The following is a 23,872-nucleotide window of genomic DNA, read 5'->3' on the forward strand; positions in this document are numbered from 1 at the left end:
AAGTGTTATTTTGTTTGATTTATAATAGTTCCACTCGCAACAGTGATTTTTCACCGTGAACACAACACCAGCTAAAACATTACTAAGTCGATACTGATTGTGTTAGAAATGTTGAACGAAAAGCATTTAAACAGTAGTGTGGAGATTGTTTCCGATGAACAAATAAGTTTTCCAAAGGATAAATCGCCATCTGTGTCTATTTTTACCATCGAAAGTATTTTGGGAATAGATTCACAATTGCCAAAAAAAACTTTACAAAGTACAGTTTTCTCAACATTGAGCAAAAATCAAGAACAATTTAGGTCATTGGACATCGTCAAAAATAGTTCAAGGAGCTATTTTCAATATTCTGGCATCAATTCGATTCGCCCTTCAAACTCTTCAGAACTGTCAATAGTACCAGCAAACCTGCTAGGAAGTATACTATATCTTATCGTTAATGAAAAGTAATTATTTAATACCGCTTTTTTTTATCCAAAATCATTAGTTACGTATCCTTCATCTTGTCATGGATATATGCAACATGATTTATTTTCTTCACAACTGCATTCGTCAGTTGGAGTTGTATCTTGCAACGGACCATTTCGCCCTCGATACCCATTCTTTCACACTGATACTCACATCAAACGAAAACGTAGACATCGCACCATTTTTACTGAGGATCAATTAGAGCAATTGGAAGCGACGTTTGATAAAACACATTACCCAGATGTATTATTGCGCGAAAAATTGGCTGTGAAAGTGGATTTGAAAGAAGAACGAGTAGAAGTAAGTATATTAGTAAAAATATAGAAAATTTGATTCACAGCACAATCAACTCACTGATCTACGAGATTTAAAACAATTTATTGTATTGTGAAGATAATTTTTAATCCAATATTTTTAAACTTATGTTTGCTTACTGTTTTTCTTCTGTTCGAATAAAACTACATATAATTGTTCAATTATTATTTTAGTTTCAAACAATAATTCATGATTAATTCTAAATCCTAATTTACTGTATTTATTGGTTCTCAACTATATGCAAACTGTAAAACTTATTGTTGTCCGATAAATGTATAAGAAAGATTGAAATAAATTCTTACAGTTAGGTGCGAATCGAAAGACTTATGCCATTTTTCACTTGACATTTTTTATAACTCTAAATGAAAGATATTTAAACACTTCGCACTCTGGCATTTTTGTATTCCTCTATACCTTCACATTTTAACATAAAAACTGAACTTGAAAATTTGTTGATATTTGGCCTAATACACCTACCGTGGCGGGTGCATTGGGTCACAACTCTCGTCTACTATCATAATTGAATTTAGTATTGTTCAAAACTTTGAATAACACTGTCCCATGTAAACCAGTGTTGGTGATTGCCGATAATTTGGCATAGAACGTCTCGATATCCTCTACATTGCATACAACATCTTCAATCTGGTAGATGATGAAGAACTCACTACCTGTCAATGCATGAACCGTGAGAGAATTTTTCTACATTTCTTCGCTCCACTTCATACTCTGAGTATTTCACGGCCCTTGCAAAAATAGATACTGTTTTGCAATGATCGGCGCTGTGTGGAATTTATCAAGAGAGAATCGTAAGTTGACAATTATCGCAGAAAATCGAATCGATTATTCGACTTGATGATTCTCACATTAGGTTACAATATTTCAAAACCCGTGTATGGAGCATTCATAGATATTTTCATAGACACAACTTATCAGGGTTTGGACGAACGAAGCAGTGAAGATGAGTATACATGCTTCACGGCGTATGATATTCATGAATATACCTGCTTTATGAATCATGTCGCTTTTGAGAAAGTGTGAGCCTTGTTGCTTATTGAAATGGCTGTCCATGCACGAGAATGGAAGAGAGCGAACAAAATTCACCTCTGCTACTGTTTCTCCTTCTTTCGGTAAGAGAGAAGTTCTAGCACCATTATACACAGCCAGCAAACTATCTTCACGGTGCTAGGAAGTGATGAAGATTATGTATTCAGTATTCACTAACAGACTGATGAATGGCTCTTAACTGTCGCATGTTTCTTCGAGGTCCGAGCGCGATTCAAATTTGTTTATGCAGAATTCATTTTGTGTGAACTGCCACCGCTAGAGCGTTTATTAGAATAAAGGTTTTGCTGTAATATTGTTTTTTTCACAGCTCTCACAGCTCATAGCAATACACAATAAAAATTTAATGAAAAAATGTTCAATGCTGAATACTGATTAAAAGACTTTAATTTTATTATACTGGTTGATTAACTATCAAACACAACTTCGATTAAACCCAATTAAACGCTATTCAGCAGGAATTTAATTTACAGAAGTAACCAGAGTACAGGAGCTAGTTTTTCTCTTTGTTTGTTTGCAGTATTTGGTGAGCATAAAGTCATCATCAAAAGTCGTTCGCGTTCGGAGAGCCAGTCATCAGTCTGTTAGCGAAAACTGAATATAAAATGTTCATTACTTTCTAGCCCCGTGAAGATAGTTTTTTTGGTGAATTATTTTGTGAGAAGATCGACGTTCATGCCATGAGAGAGAAAATTATATTCACGGTTTCTGTGCTTCATGAAGACTCTGATACTAGCACACTGTACCATCCGTGCATATGTGGAATATATTTGCTTCCACTAGTGTTTTGTTTGTGTGATTCTTTTTGGCTGGAAAGGCGTCCTCTTTGAGAGCGGTGGAATTGTTCGCTCACAATGCAATGGAAGCTATATATTCATTCACGGGTGAATAAGCGGCAATAGTAAAATGATTATGTCGCAATTATCCACTGCCCGTATAGAATCGGATTGCAAAATGAGAATGAGCGACCGTTTGTTGCTTCAGATCGAATCCTTACAGCAGCGTGCTAACCCGTGTTGCACATACGGTTTATAGAGAGAAATTCGCCTTCGCACTGGTGTCCATTCTATGTTAACTGAACCATGCCGGTTTTCTGTTGCTGAGAATCCATCTCTCTTTGATGGCACTGATTGAATCGTGTGAACAGTTGCTAGAGGATGTTTTCTGATGCGATAAAAGCCATCCTTGATGTAAACAGAAAAATGGATAAGTGCTGTATTCGATAATAAAAAATCAGATTTTTGTCGTGAATACGATACGGATTTATATAATCTAACTACCAATAGAATCGAAACTTTTCAATTTAAACGTGTATGGCAAAAGCATTGAAGTATTTCAATAGTACACTATTGAAAAACCTGTCTCATTTGACCCATGTCAACACCAGCCAATCAGAACGCGTTCTAAGGAAGAGAACAAAATATCTGCTACTGTACAACAAATCGTTCGAGAAAAATGTTCCGAAAAGTGATGAATATCGCAGTGAGTTCCAATTCGCAATTTGGTCCTTCTGAATGCAGGAAACGAATCCCTACAGCATATTGATAGTTGATTTCAATAAATTATGCAAATTCGAAATGAAATAATCAACATTAAAATTCTGTATGCGGCTATTTTTATAGCCGTTAGGACCGTCCATTTGTGAAAAAGCTACAAACGAAATCACGTAAAAGAAAGCTCCTAACAAAAATTGGATCAGTTTGGATTCTATCACCAATGCGAGCAGATGTGTTTTGTGCCGTTTGCAAAGCTAGTTTCGCTTCCGACAAGAGCGATTACGTCACAGCTGCCAGTCATTTGCATTGGTGAAAAAGCAACGGTGGAGAGCATTATACGAAATTAGCCGTTCTTATGGCTCTAAAAGTTTTCTAAAGAACTATTACTATTTCTTGCTCGCAAATCGAAGGTAAATATCCTCAGTTTAGTGCAAATCTAGAACTGTTTGATTTGATTTTTGCACTTTTCGCTGTGTGAAATTCACAGTAATCTAGATCAAATGAAGCCTTCTTTGTTTTCGCGAAAAATGTGGAAATAGGGAATGCTTGCATAATTCATACAATTGATCAACTAATTGATATTCGCAAGTGTTAAGGAGCATGTCAGTTGTTTTCGTATTCACGACATCCAGTTATGTATCTGACATTACCCACTTGCCTTTTGTCGTGAATACGACTTACTTTACTATGGAGCGCCTTTTCAAAATTTACCCTCTGAGAGAGTGATAAGTTTTTGATCGTGAATAATCTAATGAATCAACATAATTCTTGCAACATGCCATCGGAAATATGATCACAATTTTATGATAAAATTTTCAGTTGTGTGACATAATCTCAAATAGTTCAAAATTAAACTTTTCTTAAATGTTTGGTATAAACGAGTATCAAAGAGGATAATTCATAAGGCGCGTTTGCCTTTCTCGTATTTTGAAAGCTCATAGCTCAGTGATCTGTTGAAGGATTCATATAATCTAACTACCAATAGAATCGAAAATTTTCAACTTGAACGTGTATTGCAACAACATTGAAGTTTTTCAATAGTACACTATTGAAAAACCTGTTTGATTTAACCCATGACAGCACCAGCCAATCAGAACGCGAGATGTCTGCATCTATACAAGAGCATCCATATAAAAGTTGCTTCATTTTTCCTACCATTTGCTGAGCATCTGTTCCCGAAACAAGACACACGAGAGCAACATCGTGGACCTGTCGTCTCACTGTCAGGCTTCCCAAATGTACCGCCGCGCGACATTATTATTGAGGCTGTCTTGCTACTCTTTCCATGACAGCCTTGTGATAGGTTTCATCACGACAGCCCTTAGACAAATAGTTCTGTACAGCCAACGTTGCCGTCATTCCCTTCGTTCGACAGTTCATTCCATCTCAAAACATTTTGTCATGGTCCACGACAGCCGAAGAAGCATGAAGTTCTCGCTGATGCGACAGTAAACTTCGGGTATCAGTCACTGCGTTGTTTCTGTCGAGAGCAAAATATTACTCTCCCTTGACCAGGTCTGCGACAGTAGCCGGTGCGGTTCAAATTTGTTGCTCTTGGTTTGCTATGAAGATTCGAGGCAAGCAAGTGGGTTTTAGTTTTGCCTTTGGTGATTGCTTTGCGCAGCGGTTGATCATTGCGCATAGCAATCACCGTTGTTAAGGCATTGATAACAATTTTATTGATAATTAATAATATACGAAACTACTAATACGAAATGGATTGAAGAACGGACTTTGGTTTAAATGAATAGTCAATTTTTTTATTTTGGTCGATCTTCTATGAATCGATCGATCAATGAAATTCTATAGAAAGAAAAGTTTGTTTTCAAGCAATTATATTCATAATTAAAGAGCTGAGACAGTTCGGCGTGCTCGTTTCAGGCAGTTTACGTTCGGTTTGTGGGCTGTAACATTCATAGTGTAGGCGCGTACTGGTGTGCTTGGAGCGAATCGAATAAAAACCTTGAGTGCAAAATTTGGAGTCGGAATTAGCAATGCAAAAATCATTTAGAAACTTATTTGCAGGTACCGTACAACAAAGCTTTGAATGCAAAAACTGAATGAAAAATTGCGGTTCTTCCAAAAAACATGTTTCCAAGCGTGGAATGCAGCATGGTTGCCCGTAACAGATTCGAATGTTTATTTCGTTTTATTTAGAAAAAAGTTTTAGTTCACCAAGTTATTTAATAATGTCTTTCTTGAGTAATATGGTCTCAAGCCTTCCAGACATATCCAGTTATCTTCTATATATGAATAGTATAGTGTTTCTATTAACCTGGAATATATTCCAAAATACATATGTGCTGATAATCTGGAATTCATTTTCTTCCTGTTATGCATTGAATTATCTTATCTCTAGAAACGGCATATTAACTATTATATTATTTTGGTCATAGCTACCAGAAGTTCGCGACTTTTACACACATTAAAACTGTCACTTTACATTTACTTATGGCGTTTTCGTTTTTAATTTGCACTACACCGGTGCAGTGCTACACTGAGGCATGAATAAACGAACAAAAATGACGAAAACATAAACAGTAACCATTGACTACAATAAACGATTCCATTGCACAGAGCTACACCAAACTTTTGATGAGTGCTACACCAGTGGTATCGGTGCAGAAAAAGTGTAGCACTGGTGTAGTGCAATTGGTAAAAACGAACGGTTTCAGTGCAGCTTTCGCTACACCAGTGTAGTGCAATTTAAAAACGAAAACGACATTAGATGCGGTGCCTTGAAATTTCAAACAGCACATCCAGTTTCTCTGCGCTTGCTACAATTCTCGTACACATTTTTGGTTCTCTGTTTCAGTCGGCCCTCACGCCCTCACATTTCGATGCACTATAGATTCATCGTGTTGAATTTCATTGCCGGTTCTGGTTAGGAAATTTGGGGATAAGTACGATTACCTATAAAGTACACTTATATTTCCAAAAATGGTAAGTAACAAAAACTACCTAAACATGAATTCAAGCTCAATTTGGTTTTGAAGAATCTTATATCTGCCATTGGAATTATAAAAATTTCATAGTGTGTATACATAGATTTTGATTTTGTCATAAAAAAAGGTTTTGAAATTACTTGAAAATTCGACTAGTGAAAGTTGACATTCGACTAGAATAAGTTAAGTAATTCCTCCGTGTGTATGTATGTGTATTGTATGTGTCAAACAACGTCACTCAATTTCTCAGGCATGACTGCACCTATTTTCCCAAATCAGGCTGAAATGAAAAGGCTGCATAGGTTACTATTGAATTTAATTCGGATCCGACTTCCGCAGTTACAAGTCTAAGAATGTCTAAAATTTTCTACTCTAATTGGCTAAGTAGCTTGTGTCCGCATTAAAAAAAATCAAACGTTTGGAACTTTAAATATTGTAAATGAATAGTGAAACATTCTGAGAGCCGAGTTCATTGCATATATTTAACAGTTTTCTTTCTGAAAAAAAATTATGTTAAAAAAATGAAAAATGATATATTGAAAAATGTAGGTGTGATTCCCCGGTGAACGACCACAATTAAGTTTGAAAGCGGGAATAAATAAATATAATAATAATAATAATAATAATAATAATATTAATAATATTAATAATAATAATAATAATAATACTCAGCACGTTGAATAGTAGCCATGTGATCATTGAGTTTGCTATGTCCAGTCAGAGCTCTGACCAGAATACTGCAATGATGCTTGGAAAAATACAGTAGACACTTTGACATTTTCAGATTTAAATCTGGTAGACATGCTTTTGTCTGAGCGCAAGTTTGCAAGCTGCGCCAGTAGCTGGCATGTTTGGATGCAGCCCAAGAACGAATCTTGTGCTTTATCCAACTAGTTGAAAGTGGTAAAGCTGGTTCAGGACCAACGAAATCATTCGTTTCACCAGCTCTAGCCAACTCATCAAATAATAATAATAATAATAATAATATTGTGGCTGTCATTTCCAACCCTAAAAAATTCATTGGTTTAGTTATCCTAGGAGAAACAGAAAAATCAAAACGTCGTTATTCAGAATAAGGGTGCATAAGATATTTTCGGAGTATTATCAATGAATGCTAGTGTATCTGTTTCTTTAGGAATAAGAAGGAAGCACTAAGGATGAATACTTCAGTAATTCAGATATATGAGCCGTTACACAAAACTCTGTGTTTATCTTTTAATATTCGTTAGTTATTAAAATTCATTGCCTTCGCCGACAGTATATATAAATCTAAAACAATTTCTTTATTTCACAATGGTAATGTAATGAAACCCTAAAATTTCCTGCAAAGGTAATCCCAACAACGCAATCGTATGTACTAGTACCATTTCATTGAGGCAGCCGAAATAGTGCGAGCGCACTATGAACCACAGCTCGTCTCCAGAAACAGCCGGTTTATTGCTTCAAGAGACATTGATGAGACAGCCGGCTTGCGACAGCCCTTCGTAACAGTAATTCCCTAAAAATCAAAGGATGTCTTCGATTTTCTAAGGCTGTCCCCGTAACATTTTATGCGAATGAGCGAACAGAAAGAAACAGGATACAAACAGCCCGTTCGGTTTGACTACTCTCCGGATAGAATACTCTCATCAAACTGGTGAGTTGAAACTGTCTCAGTGACAGCATTCATTTAGGCATGCGAGCGCTGTTGCCATTACAGTTCGGCATATGCTTGCACACATATTGTAGACTGGGCTTTCGACTTTGCGCTCCGACAGTTCATGCTATCTCGTGGCGGATGTCATTGAAAAGCAGTACTGCTGGGAAGCCTGCTCACTGTTTCCCGTTCTGCGTACAAGAAGGAATTCTAACAAAGGTGATGTGAAAAATAGCATTTAAGTTAAAGCAGCTACTCTGAACGTACGGGACGATGACAGCGAAAACCGGGTGAAAGGAAGCCGAAAATTCCAGCAAGCAAGGCCCATTCAAATAGCACTTTTAAGTGCTAAAAATAATCATAAAGAACTAGTTGAATTTTGTCGCTTTCCTATCATTTTTCGAGCAACTGTTGCCGAAACAACGAGAAGTTGAATTAATTTGCACCGTCACTAACACATTTAATTACGAACGGCAATGCGAAAGTAGAAGTGATGATGTTGAATACATCTTTATACTAGTATACAAATATGCCGTGCGAAAGAGTTGCCACGTACAGATCAATATGTGTTTCTTTTTGTCGTGAATTCTTTATTTTGCCGTGAATTCTTTAGGATGGGGCGCTTTTTGGTCGTGATATCTAACACATTCAATTACGACAGTAACGCTGTTTCGCAATACGAAAAAGAAAATTTTGTGTTAGAAACATCTTTATACAAGTATGGGTGTCGTCTCGAAATATGCCGTGCGAAATAAGGTTTCCACATATACAGATTTCTCCTGAACAATACAGACTTAAATGTTGCGAAAAGAAAATAATTCTTAACACCGTACCCTCTAAGAGAGAAAGAGAGATAAGTTTTTAACTTGAGTAATTAATACATAGTGCTGAACTCCAGCGTTGCCAGGTTGCCAGATTTATCTGGCAAATGCCAGATTTTTCTCGCTTCGCCACACACTCAAACTCACCAGATCTTTTACCAGATTTTCCAAATTTTCCCAGATTTTCCAAATTTTCCTAGATTTTGTCAGATCTCGCAAGATCTTTACGATTTTGGCCTCGATACGACAGGTGGTGAGAATGAAGCCCGGTCAAAAGTTCTTGTATATAGTAGATCCAGACAAATCCAGATAAATTTTTGAGTCAGAGACAGTTTTTTGAAAAAATAACCTGACAACTCTGCTGAACTCTTTAACTAAAGGCAAAAAGCGATTCCTCATTCTGGATACAGCTTTCATTGAAAGTGCTTGTTATGGCGCGATCACGGTATCTTCAGGCAAAATACCTTGCTAACCATCGCAAGAGGAAGCGACAGGTGCCTCCATCGGAACCTACTGAAGAAGAACCGAGTCGTCTTTTGAGACGAGTGCGTCAGGAAGGAGCAGTGTCCAGTGATGGCCTGGAAGCGCCAATCGAGTCGTTGAGTGCTGGAGTGAGCGGGATTCAAAATCCGGTTTCGATTGGAAGCCGATCTGGTATGTTTATGTTAAATTTTACTATCATGTCTGGCATATTTTCTAATATAGTTATTGATTATAACGGTTTGTTTACTTATCTTGAATATACTTCTGATGTGTTGTTTTTAATCATTGTTAGTTTCTCTCTATTTTGAATTCGTGCCAGATTTTTCAATACTAATTATGAAGTGCTAGTGATAATATTACGGATAGCGGAGTTAAAGTGCTTGATATATTGCAATAATTTTCTATCTTGGTGATTAGCTTGATTCTGTGCTGAAGAATCGATATTTCGAATGATTGATTTTATTATTTTAAAATTTATGAAATATGTTAATTATTATTAGTATTATTACATAATAATAATAATAATAATAATAATAATTGGCTCTTACTGAAGAGTCAAAAGTCTTCTTACTTAAAAGTTTTCGAAAAATAAACTACAAATTTGTTGTACCTAGCCTATATTAGAATATTAAAAAGAAATAGTTTCAAGTTCAGAACATACAGTTTCGGAATAGTATCAAAGTGAAATGTATGATAATTTGTGTGTGTGTGTGTGTGTGTGTGTGTGTGTGTGTGTGCGTGTGTGTGTGCGTGTGTGTGTGAATGTGTGAATGTGCGTATGTGTGTACGTAACGTTACGTGCGTTAACTTTTCTCGGAGATGGCTGAACCGATTTTCACAAAGTTAGGTCTTGTGGTCCCATACATAATTCCTGAATTTCATCTGGATCCGGAAATATAGGGTAAAGTGTGTTAAAAATTTTATACCATCACTGAAAAGGGCGAAAAACCGTAAAAAAGTTTTCTAAATCGACTTCAAAACTTCGATAGTTTTTATCAGTAGCCGGTCAAACAAATCGAAGGAAATTATTTTGAAGAATACCACAGTATTATATATGATAGTATGATTGATATGAGAAAGGCATCATTACACCACTAGGTGGATTAAAACAGGTTTTTTTTTATTTCTTTATAGATATGATGTGTATTTATGAAAGGGCTGATCGTGAGTTCAAAAAGCGATTTACTGATAATGAGTTTGGTGTAGTGTGTAGCGTTTGCGATCGATTATGGTTTCGAAATGATTTGAAAACTATTAACAGAGATGAGGAAAATTTGCTTATCACATTGGCTTCTTTTGAATCCACAGATAACTTTAGAGCATGTCAAACATGCCGAAGCAGTTTGAAACGTGGGGTTATACCAAACCTAGCGAAAACGAATGGTTTTGTATATCCCACTCGTCCGCTAGATCTACCTCCACTTGATCCCATAAGTGAGAGACTCATCTCACCAAGGATACCTTTCATGCAAATTCGCCGTTTGCGTCACGCAGCAGGTAGTCATTCAATTATGGGACAAATTATTAATGTCCCAGTAGATGTTTCTGAAATGGTTCGCGTGCTTCCTAGAAACATTGATGATGATTATGCATTCAATGTTAGCATTAAGAAGCATTCGATTCATAAATCATCCTATTTGAATGGATTCGTTAAAAAAGTTACTGTGAAAAAGTGGCTTATGTATCTTGTTGATACTCCATTATACCGTCGTTACAATATAGTAATTAATCAAGATCAATTAAACCAGTTTGGTGACTCCTCGTCAGTAATACTTGATCATGACAACGAGCTTGAATCTATTGATTCTCAAAGTGATTTTGAGCTTTTGATTGGGCAACAACAAACGCTCCTTTGGAATGAAGACCAGTGTTTGGAAATTGCGCCTGCTCAGAATAGAATTCCTCTGTCAATAATATATGACGAGTTTGCGGAAGAACTCTCATTTCCAGATATTTATTTTGGACATCCACGCACTTTCAGGACTGATCTTCATGTTACACCATTTATGATGGCTACAAGTGAACTCAGGCGCCAGGATAGGCGAGGTGCCAAACCGAAACACCTATTGTATATGGCGGCAAAAATTATGCGACTTCGTGTTTCAGAAGGTTTGCACAGCACTTTTAAGTGCATGGGAACTGCGAATATAACTCGCGAAATGTTGAAGAACCGAGAGTTCTTGGAGACTTGCATTGAACGTAATTTATCGTTTCTCAAGTCTATCCCGAATTCAGTTCAATATTGGCAACAACGTAAGCATGATGTTTTCGCTATGATTAGACAACTTGGAAGACCAACAATATTCATGACTTTGAGTGCCAATGAAACTCGATGGCCCGAATTGTTAAAAATTTTATATAGACTTTCTGATGAACATATCGCTAATTTAGCAAACCCAGTAGATCAACTGACTGCTTTGCAGCGAGCTACACTCGTTAGTGAGGATCCAGTCACTTGTTGCATTTATTTCAATAAACTTGTTGATACCTTGCTCAACATATTATCTTCGTCAAGATTTAGTTCCTTTGGCGAATATTATGTGGTCGATTATTTCAAAAGAATAGAGTTTCAGCATCGTGGCAGTCCACATGCACACATTTTGCTGTGGTTGAACAATGATCCTAAAGAAACAATTTCAGAGGACATACCCGCCACAGTTGAGGTACATAAGCATACATTTACCTGTTACAAACGGAACGAAAAGCGTTGTCGATTTAACATCCCATATTGGCCCATGGAACAAACTAGAATTATTTTGCCAATGCCATCGAATGACTCCCGTCGTAATCGGTTGATGAAAAAAGGTGAAGAAATGCGCGAAAATTTGAATATAAAAATTTATGCGACATTAGATGAATACCTTCGCGATTGTAATTGTTCATACGATGACTACTTGGATGTAATTCGTGCCTCCACACCAAGACCTATAATTCTTTTGAAACGTTCCATGGAAGAACTTTGGATCAACCCGTATAATCAATGGGTTGCAAACAAATTACTGTCAAACATGAATCTTCAATTTATTCTAGATGAATATTCATGTGCTGCATATGTTGTTGAATATGTTAATAAAACGAACAGAGGTATTAGTAACTTACATCTCGAATTAGTTAAGTTACAAGAAGAATACCCTGATCATGATTATGCTTCATTGCTGAAAAAAGTTAGTATTAAAATGCTAAATTCAGTAGAAATGTGTGCCCAAGAAGCTGCTTGGTACTTACTACGTCAACCAATGTCAGAAGCCAGCCGGAAAGTACAATTTATACCCACCATGTGGCCACATGAACGTATAAAATCTAGGAAGCATACTAAACAAATGGACGAGGAAGGTATTGATGATGATTCTACCGATGTTTGGACGCTGAACATAGTGCAAAAATATGATAAGCGTGCAGATCTCGATGACATTTGTTTAGCTGACTTCGTAGCGTGTTACACGAAGGATAACAGTAACACGAATTCGTATAAGAAGCGAAATGCACCTCGCATAGTGCGATGGTTGAAATATAAAATATCTGAATTAAATGATCACAAGCGTGAAATGGTTCTTCTGTTTCTACCATTTCGAAATGAAGCTTGTGATATTCTTGATCGTAACAAGTTCATTGATTTGTATGATCAAAATAAAACTATCATATTCGACAAGTTAAAGGAATATGATTGTGATATTAAGTTGGAACAGATCGTCGAAGAATATCTTCGTGTTGCAGAAGAAAATGGAAGTGATGATCAACAAAAATCCAACGATAAACACAATGAATACGTACGGGCCATAACTATGGAGCCCAACGATGATCATATAGAACAGTTGCCTACTGGTGCTCTGTCAGCTGTCATCAAAAAACGTACCAATGTCATGAGCAAACATGATTATTGTGCTATGGTCAGGGCCACAAATGTAGATCAAAGAAAATTGATTTTACATTTGATTGATATTTTGCACGCCTACGACGGAAAGAACACGCCTTTGCAAATATTTTTCACTGGTCCCGCAGGATGTGGTAAAACGTTTACTCTGAGAATATTGATGGAGACTTATAATCGTTTTAGTCAAGGGCACAATTTGCTTAAAAACGCATATGTTGCCTGTGCATCAACAGGGAAAGCAGCGGTAGCTATTGGAGGCACTACAGTTCATTCTGCTTTTCGAATTTCAATGGCACGTAGAAGTAGTTCAAAACTTGGGTTCGAAGCACTTCAACTGTATCGCAATGCTTTTTCAGGCGTTAAAGCGATTATTATCGACGAAGTAAGCATGATTGGCGCAGATATGCTTAATATTATTCACACTCGGTTGCAAGACATCACTGGGAACTATGATGATCCTTTTGGCGGAATTCATATAATATTCTGTGGTGATCTTCGCCAACTGCCACCTGTGAACGCACGGCCAGTTTTCAAGCCATGTAAAAACTCTATTCTTGGACCTGTACTTTGGCAATCACTTAATTTCTTCCCATTAGTTCAAGTTATGCGACAAGCTGATATTGAATTTTCTTCCATACTTACTAAAATTGGTAATGGTATGCCACTTACTGATTCTGAAAATGAGCGTATTGAAAGCCGCTTCCGAACAGCTGAGTGGTGTAAACAAAATGTTCCGAATGCTATACGTCTCTTCCATCGCAATATGGATGTTGAAAGATATAATACGGAAGCATTGCGTGAACGAGAGGGCTATGATTTTATTGTCAACGATGTTTTCACAGGTTATCGAAATGCGGAACAACTAGCTAGTGCTAGATTAAAGATGCATAAGATGAGCGTAGTGGAAACAGGCGGTCTACCTTATCTATTACGGTTGACGCTTGGAATGTCCTATATGATCTCAACTAACATTGATGTCGAAGATGGGCTAGTTAACGGGGCCATAGGAGAGCTTAAATTTATCGAACATGATGATGATAATCCTGATGAGCGCATTCTTCGATTATGGCTAAAATTTGAAAGTAATATTATCGGTGCCAGCTTAAAGATCAAATCTAGACCTTTGGTGTATTCTAATCCAGGTCAACTGCAATTTGATTGGGTACCTATATTAAAACGATCAGCCAATATTAAGCTTGGCAGCATCAACTGTAAAAAAATTCAATTTCCGATAGTTAGTGCATGTGCACTCACGGTTCATAAATCGCAAGGAGGTACATTTTCTGAAATTATACTTGACTACGATAAATCTTTGGAACAACAACTAGTATATGTTGGATTGTCACGGGTGACAACAATGGATGGGCTTTACTTAACTAACCAAAAGAACATCTTCAAATTTTGGCACTCAAAGGGTAGTGATTCGCCCAGAATGATGGAACTGAGAACAGAATTAAACCGACTATCCAGTCATAAACTATCCACAATCAGTGATGTACTGTTGGATTTTATCGATATGACGAATCATGGTTTTAGCTTAATCAGTTTCAATGTTCAAAGCTTAAATGATCATGCTTCAGATATTTCAACTGACAATATACTAACCAAAGGTAATATTTTAGCATTTAGCGAAACTTGGTTAGACAATTGTACTGCAGTGAATATAACAGGTTACAATTGCATCGCCGAATATAAACGTTCTAATTGTAGAGCTGGTGGTGTTGCGTTTTACCTTAAGGACAGTGCGTCTTTGATTGCTACTGTTCATAAACTCGAACAGCTTAGTGAACAATATGACGAAAATTTGTTGTTGGCGGACAATTTCGGTGACATATGTGCAATTGATATTACGCTAAATGGTATAAAAGTATTGTTGGTTGTTCTATATATTTCGCCAGATACAACCTACAAAGAGAAGCAATTTTTCATCACGCGTAATTTATTTTTATATTCACATAAAATTACGCCGATGATAGTTGTGGGGGATTTCAATATAGATGCCTCAAAACAAGATAATATTAAATTCATTGATTTCATGAGCAACTATATGAAGTTGGATATGGAATCTGCTCCTTCACAAGCTACTACCCTTGGAGGCACATGTATTGATCTCGTATTTGCTAGGAACATCAATGTAGAAAGCCGTAGATATATATCATACTTTTCATATCACAGGCCTATTGTATCATTGATCAATCCAGCGAATTAATGTTTCCTTCATTGGAAGATTATAATCGATTGTGAACGCTACACCTACACCAACCATATCAGTATCGCACCCACGGACAACAGTTCAGCCTGGAATTAGATGACGGAAGTCAGCGGCATCCATCGAAATTCGAATTCAACTCATCACTCTCCATCACAAACGCTTTCATAAAAAGTTCTTTTCAGAGCCACCATTATTTTATTGTAAAGAACTATTCTGGATATTTCATAATATTTGTGTTTCAGAATGTTTAATGTAACTAATCTGTACTTTAGTTTAGGTGCATCGTTTCAAATTCTAGTAGTGAAAAAGGGGCGTGCTTAGACAATTCATACAATTGATCAACTAATTGATATTCGGAAGTGTTAAGGAACATGTCAGTTGTTTTCGAATTCACGACATCCAGTTATGTCTCTGACATTACCCACCCGCCTTTTTTCTAAAGTTTTCAAATTGTTTACATCACTTCGATTGAAGTGTATTAGGTGAAGTTCATAGGTAATTCCAGAGCGTGGTTTAGAAGTACTATTCGCTCTTTTTTCATAAGTATTACTTCGGAAGAGGCAAAACCAAGCAATTCTTTTAGTTCATTTTTAATTTTATCAGTACTTTGACATTTGATAAGCCTTTCAAGACAGCCTTGAAGGGTCTGTCTGATTTTATATCATATGAATAAAATTTATGAAGTTTCTCCGACAAATATCGGATAAGACGTTCATAATCTTCCAATCCATCGACCAAAACTCGCCATTCTTCTCTTCGTCCGATTTGAAATGATACTTTTACTTCCGGGAGAAAGGTAGAAAGCTCAGTACGGAATGCTTTAAAGTCGGAAATCATCACCGTCACTGGTGGTAGTTGTTTCTTCCCAGAACGACAAGCGTCCATTTTGGGAATTTTTGAAGAATTTTCTTCTATGTCGCTACAATCGGATTCAGGAAGAATCTCGTAAATATTGTTAGACGACATAGAATCAACGGAAGGGAAATCCGTCCGTTGTCTTTTATTTTTACATTCAGATTCTTTTTAGCCTTAGACTTGTTGCCTTTCCGGTTGGACGCAGGCATTTTTGAAATGAATGAAATTTTAAATTAAATTAACTAGCCTAATTAACTAGACTCCTAGTTTGGAAAAGTCTTGATAAAGACTGATTTTGTAGTAGTCTTAATAAAGACTGATTAGTTCGATGAATAGTTCTTTGAACAGCTAGCCTTTAAAAAGGCTGATTAATTTCTTAGTCTTGAAAAAGACTGATTATATTAGAATATCACTCTTTGTATAGCCTTGAAAAAGGCTGGCTAATTGTTAGTCTTTAAAAAGACCGTTAGTGATTCAGGTAGCCTTGAAAAAACTGAAGCCTTGAATCAATGGAACTCTAGGTAGCCAGAAAAAAATTCCGGGAGCCAAAAGTACCGCGTACGGTGCGAACGACTGTTCAACACCTAGAATAATACATTAACGAATTTCGGAAAAGAGCATATAGATTACTGAACAATCAGTACAATGTCGTACTACCGATTTAATTCGGTATTTTATTATGCCGAGCTCAAGAATCTGTTTTAAGTGTGTAAGGTGAGCCAGAATACCTCTTACCCTACATACATAAGACGCGTAAATTGAGGGTTTGGTGTACTTGTACTGACTAAAAAATATTAGTTGATCTCGTTGGTTGCACATTGTGTTTGGTTACGATTTTGAGCATAGAATCAGGTTTGCTAAACAGCAAGTCAAACTAAAATGAGTAGTTTTAGGTATATTTCTCTCTCTCTCTCTCTCGCATGATTGATGAATTACACTCGGTTATTGGTGGGAGGAGTTATTTGATTCGACTACTAATTGATTCGATGTAGGTAACAATTATAGAAAATAATTTGCCTCAATAATGTTCAGCGAAACAAGCTTTGCATAATATTTTTCCAAGCCGGCAAAAGAACGCGCTCTACCGAGATATCAGAATAATACATTTTTTTAATAACTATTTATTGGAATATGAGTTAAAATTAAATTAATAAGATTTAAATTGAGTGTTTAGCCCCAAGTGGTGACTTTTCAACCCTATTATATACATGATTTGGTTATTACCATGAAGACATCATTTGCTTCCGCAATTCTGAGATTTTTGTGTAGGGAAAATTCTAAACCTACCTGTATTGTGTAATGGGGAAAAGGAAATTATATACTACCTTACTAACTAATACAGAGAGCGAATCGATTCAATTGAAGATTGCATCGATTTTTGTCGGAATTTGCTTATAATATTATGTGACATTACATATAATGGTTCTATATTTGTGAGTCTGTGTAACTCATTTGTACTAAACCAGGGAGGACGCTTCAAAATCATTTTCAGAATTTTATTCTGAATCCTTTGAAGCGTTTTATTCCTGGTGGCCCAACAACTTGACCAAATAGGTACTGCATAAAGCATGGCTGGTATGGAAATGTGTTTAAAAATTAACAATTTGTTTTTAGACAAAGCTTAGAACTTCTGTTTATATAAATATAAACATTTAATATATTTATTACAGTTTGCCTGGATTCCTTCAATGTGATCCTTGAAAGTGAGTTTTTTGTCATTGTTAAACCTAAGTATTTTGCTTGATCAGACCATGTCAATTCCAAGCCTTTCAATTTGAGAATGTGATTATTGTTTGGTTTAAGAAAAGAAGCTCTTGGCTTATGAGGAAATATAATTAATTGCGTTTTGCTGCATTTGGTTTAATTTTCCATTTTGACAGATAATCACTGAAAATATTTAAACTTCTTTGTAGGCGACTGCGGATCACTCTTAGATTTCTACCTGTGGCTAACAAACTTGTGTTGTCACAGAATAGCGATTTCTGACAACCTTCTGATTTGAAAGATCAGAAGTGAAAATATTATACAAGATTGGAGCTACGCTCGAACCCTGCGGAACATTAAAGATTCCATCATTACCAGGAGCCTTCATGTTTTTAAATTTCCTAATAATTGACCTAATGTAATTAAAATTCGTCTCAATAATATCATCTTGTAATAACACTTAAGTTGAAATATGATCATATTTCAGTGAGATTTCATTTGCAATAGGACTCACAACGTTCAAATTAAAACTGTGGACACTCTCGAACTGCTGAGCAAGCTTTTGAGCTCTTTCGCCATTTGTAAGAAGTATTTGATTTCCTTCCTCGAGAGCAGGAATTGGTTTCTGAGGTTTCTTAAGAACCTTAGACAGTTTCCAGAAGGGTTTAGAATATGGTTTGATTTGTTCAACTTCTTTAGCGAAATTTTCATTTCGCAAAAGATTTAATCTATGTTTAATTTGTTTATGTAAATCCTTAACGATATTTTTCATAGCAGGACCACGCGAACGATGATATTGTCGTCGACGAACATTCTTCAACCGAATGAGCAGTTGAAGATTGTCATCGATGATAGGAGAATTTAATTTAGTTTGAGCTTTGGGAACTGAAAGATTTCTAGTTTCGATAATGTAATGATTCAAATGATCAATTGTTGTCCGCAGAATTTCCTAAACTAGTTTCATGATCCACATGATTTTCAATGTGAGATCTGTAATCCAACCAATTAGTTCTATGATAGTTGAATATAGAACTAATTGTATTAATTATAGCTTCGTAGAAAGTCTGAATGTTACAGGAAGATGATCTGAGTCAAAGTCAGCATGTGTAATCGGTTCACTACAAATGTGACTGATCTTTTAGAACCAGATCAATCGTAGACAGGTTTTTCACAGAAACAAGTCGGATTACTGGGATGAAGAACTGTGAAGTAACCAGCTGAGAATTGATTATGAATTATTTTACCATTACTTATCGCCTTTAAAGAAATTTAATTGTTCGCCGGTGCATTGGAATGGCAAATATGCTCTAGCGATGAAATATATTCCATGAATGGTTTTAACTTCGATTCCCAAGCTTTCAATAAAGGAGGTAAAATTCGATGTTTAATTTGCCGTTGGACAAAAATGGCAACTCCACCACCCATTCCAGTAAACCTGTCAAATCCACATAATGTGGATTGCCTTTCAATTTGAAATTTGGTTTAAGAAAACTTTCTGTCACAATGGCAATATGAATTTTGCAAACTTTGAGAAAATTATGAAATTCATTTTCACTCGATTTTAAAGATAGAGCATTCCAATTTAAAATATTCAAATAATTATTTTACATCACTGTTTAATTTTAAATTTATTATAATATTATTTGCAAATTCTCATACGATTTGAAATGCTTCAAAAAGTGAGGAAGTCGAATTCATTCGGATGATCATTTGAAAAAGTTGATCTTGTAGGTAGATCATTTTATTTTCAGTTGTTGTTTATAAATTAATAAATGCAGTTAATAAATTGTGTTCGTTAGAAGATGAACTAGAAGGTGTTTTTTTTTTTTGATTATTTACATTAGAATAATTAAGATGTATTTGTCTACCTGTTACCAACGCGTAACTGTCATTAGAAGAAGATGATGACGAGGTCGATCTACCTGTCAATAAATTGTTTTCGTTAAAAGACGAATTGGAAGGCGTACCTGTTTTTTGTTCCAAATTAGAAGAAATAAGTGCCTTAGAAAAATTAGGCGTGGCATTTGTAGCGGTTTTTTTTTTATTTTCAGGTATGTTCTGTAAATTTAAAGTCGTTGATTTGACATGTTGTCTAAGCGAACGAGCGTATAAAATTTTCTCCCTGACAGAACATTTCAAATAATTGGATATGTGATTTCCATCGCAATTTAAACATAAAAATTTATCAGTGGTTTCATTCATTGGACAAACGTCTTTCGAATGCGATTTACCACAATTCAAACACCGTATATCCATATGACAATTTTTGGTTCCATGGCCTAAGCCTTGGCAACGACGACATTGCGTTAAGTTTGCAATACGATTATGCCATTTATAATATTCCCAATGAATTTTAATGTGGGAAATGAAACGTACATTTTCTAAAGTTTTTAAATTGTTTACATCACTTCGATTGAAGTGTATTAGATAAAGTTCATAGGTAATTCCAGAGCGTTGTTCAGAAGTACTATTCGCTCTTTTTTTCATAAGTATTACTTCGGAAGGGGTAAAATCAAGTAATTCTTTTAGTTCATTTTTAATTTTATCAGTACTTTGATCATTTGATAAGCCTTCCAAGACAGCCTTGAAGGGTCTGTCTGATTTTATATCATATGAATAAAATTTATGAAGTTTCTCCGACAAATATCGGATAAGACGTTCATAATCTTCCAATCCATCGACCAAGACTCGACATTCTCCACTTCGTCCGATTTGAAATGAGACTTTTACTTCCGGGAGAAAAGTAGAAAGCTCAGTACGGAATGCTTTAAAGTCGGAAATCATCACCGTCACTGGTAGTAGTTGTTTCTTCCCAGAACGACAAGCGTCCATTTTGGGAATTTTTGAAGAATTTTCTTCTATGTCGCTACAATCGGATTCAGGAAGAATCTCGTAAATATAGTTAGACGGCATAGAATCAACGGAAGGGAAATCCGTCCGTTGTCTTTTATTTTTACATTCAGATTCTATAAGATCGTGTATGTTATTAGAAAAATGTTGAATAACGGATTGTGATTTATTCCGTATTGAATTATTTTTAGCCTTAGGCTTGTTGCCTTTCCGGTTGGACGCAGGCATTTTTGAAATGAATAAAATTTTAAATTTAATTAACTAGGCTAAATTAGTCTTCGATTAGACTCCTAGTTTGGAAAAGTCTGGATAAAGACTGATTTTGCAGTAGTCTTAATAAAGACTGATTAGTTCGATGAATAGTTCTTTGAAAAGCTAGCCTTAAAAATGGCAGATTAATTTCTTAGTCTTGAAAAAGACTGATTATATTAGAATATCACTCTTTTTATAGCCTTGAAAAAGGCTGGCTAATTGTTAGTCTTTAAAAAGACCGTTAGTGATTCAGGTAGCCTTGAAAAAAAAACTGAAGCCTTGAATCAATGGAACTCTAGGTAGCCAGAAAAAAATTCCAGGAGCCAAAAGTTATACGCGTACGGTGCGAACGACTGTTCGACACCTAGAATAATACATTAACGAATTTCGGAAAAGAGCATATAGATTACTGAACAATCAGTACAATGTCGTGATGCCGATTTAATTCGGTATTTCATTATGCCGAGCTCAAGAATCTGTTTTAAGTGTGTAAGGTGAGCCAAAATACCTCTTACCCTACATACATAAGACGCGTAAATTGAGGGTTTGGTGTACTTGTACTGACTAAAAAATATTAGTTGATCTCGTTGGTTGCACATTGTGTTTGGTTACGATTTTGAGCGCAGGATCAGGTTTGCTAAACAGCAAGTCAAACTAAAATGAGTAGTTTCAGGTATATTTCTCTCTCTCTCGCATGATTGATGAATTACACTCGGTTATTGGTGGGAGGAGTTATTTGATTCGACTACTAATTGATTCGATGTAGGTTAAATATAGAAAACAATTTATAACTTATTTGCTTCAATAATGTTCAGCGAAACTAAGCAGGCGACAGAATGACGCAGTATGGTATAGAAAAATCTAAAAATCACCCTGCTGCAATGTCTGTGTGAATGCGTATCAACATGTGGCAAAATATCCAACGTTGGAGGTGAAACTTGCACCTTTTTGCTTTTAATATACAGATAAGCTAAGCCTGTGAAATATTATATTTAAATTCAGTACAGTAAAATCATCGCATAAATTTTATGAAAGTGGACTCTTAAATTATACTCAAAATTGGAATACTAACGAGTATTTCATAATAATCAATAAATAATTGTACAACCATAGATAAAAGTTGTTTTTTTTTATAAGGTTTATTAGTTAACCATTTCAAAACCGAGTTACAATAAAATACATAAATTAGTATCTGATATAATGAGAGTGGGTTTTTAAATTTTTTGTGAAACCTCCGATGTGTGTTCCTATCTGGGCTTCAATGCCGTGATGTTACAGTTGTATTCCTCAGAAAATTTTGTATCGTTATCATTGCTCAGAAAATTTTGTATCGCTATCATTGCCGGAATGTTCATAGTACCAAGTATATCCCGAACTGGGAGGTCTGTTACATGACGGATGTTGTTGAGTTCGTTTTTTTAAATTTTCCTTGAATCATCCAATCGTCTGCACCTCCAAACTAGATGATCTATATCAGCAAAACCATTTTCGCAATCGCAAAGGTTTGTATTTGTTATGTTAATTCTGAAAAGATGGGCATTTTTAGTATAGTGGTTGAAAACCAAGAAACGTTCAAACCAGCCAGTGGAAGGGCGCTCTACCAAGCACCGCTCTATCGTAGTCAACATAGCTTCTCAGCAGAGGACTGGTTCAAACGCTGCGCAAAACCCTGCATTCGCGCTAAATAGCAATTAAATGGGTTTAATTTAGTTCAGAACAACAGAATAAATCAATTCTGGAATTAAAACCAAGTCTTTTGTCTCTATAATCAATATTCGAAATGTCTGATTATTTTCGGGGATCATGGCTGATTTTTTATGTCTTGAGAATGATAATGCCAATACTGGTCTTCACAATGTGTATCATCGATTCTTGAGACTAACCATAGATTTTTTACACAAGCCTCGCAAAATTTCAATGTTGGAGCGAATACAATACCTTCTTTATAACATGAAATCATAATCATAAAAATTCTGAACATTTCATTCCAACTTTTTATATTTTTCTCCTAGGTATGGTTCAAAAACCGCCGAGCTAAATGGCGAAAGCAGAAACGAGAAGAGCAGGAGCAGTTTACAAACTTTGAAATCAACAATAAAATTCGAAAATTTATGAGTACGTCATCATCTTCACAAGAGAAACATAGACAATTTGAATCCGATGAAATCTCGAAAAATAATTTGGAAAGCCGATTTGGAGATGGTATTAGTAGCGATGATGCTTCAGATGTCGAAGTCGTGTGATGAGTCTTACTTTAAGCAGCAACTCAATTTAAAACGTGGGCGATAGCAAAGTTTTATAAACGATATCAATGTAAATAAATTACCTGAATTTGTAACATGTATTCCATACACTGGCGTTCTATATATCATTTTTAGAGCAGTTTTATGTAGAAGATGGATAACACGGTGTGACACTGAAAATACTTTCGAGAAATAACATAGTGGATATAACATATATAGTCGAGTACTGCACCATCATTTATTTGTTATATGTTTTGTACCCTACGAATTGATTTTATTGAAAAAATCGTATTTTTAAGTATATAATAGAATTTTTAGCGATATTTTAAATCGAATACGGTTTTGAGAGCAGTATGTCAGGTATACAGGTATGTTTGAGTCTATTGTGAGTTAAGCAAAACTGAAAAAAAACAATTTTTTTTTAATATTTTAAAATCGACCATTGTTTATTGCAAAGTTTGACCAAGTGTTTTTTCTAGCTCAGTAAAAATCAGTGAATGCATTTATTGATGAACAAATTGTTATATCAGCGGAAGTTAAGCTTTTTTTTTCGTAAATAGAAAATACGGCTTAGCAAGTGTATTAGAGTGCTAATAAAAATGGATGACAAGATTAAAACATAGACATAACTGGATGACGTGAATACGAATAAAACTTTA

General features: G+C 35.6%; 1 protein-coding gene across 1 annotated transcript; it reads left to right on the forward strand.

Moving 5' to 3' along the window:
• LOC131440653 (homeobox protein unc-42-like) lies at positions 1-23,872 on the forward strand. The gene is made up of 3 exons (XM_058612124.1): positions 1-418; positions 488-768; positions 22,983-23,872. The coding sequence occupies exons 1-3, from the start codon at positions 109-111 to the stop codon at positions 23,211-23,213; spliced, it is 822 nt and encodes a 273-aa protein (XP_058468107.1). The 5' UTR covers positions 1-108; the 3' UTR covers positions 23,214-23,872.

The sequence above is a fragment of the Malaya genurostris genome, chromosome 1 (assembly GCF_030247185.1).
Source record: "Malaya genurostris strain Urasoe2022 chromosome 1, Malgen_1.1, whole genome shotgun sequence".
In the NCBI taxonomy this organism is placed as follows: Eukaryota; Metazoa; Arthropoda; class Insecta; order Diptera; family Culicidae; genus Malaya; species Malaya genurostris.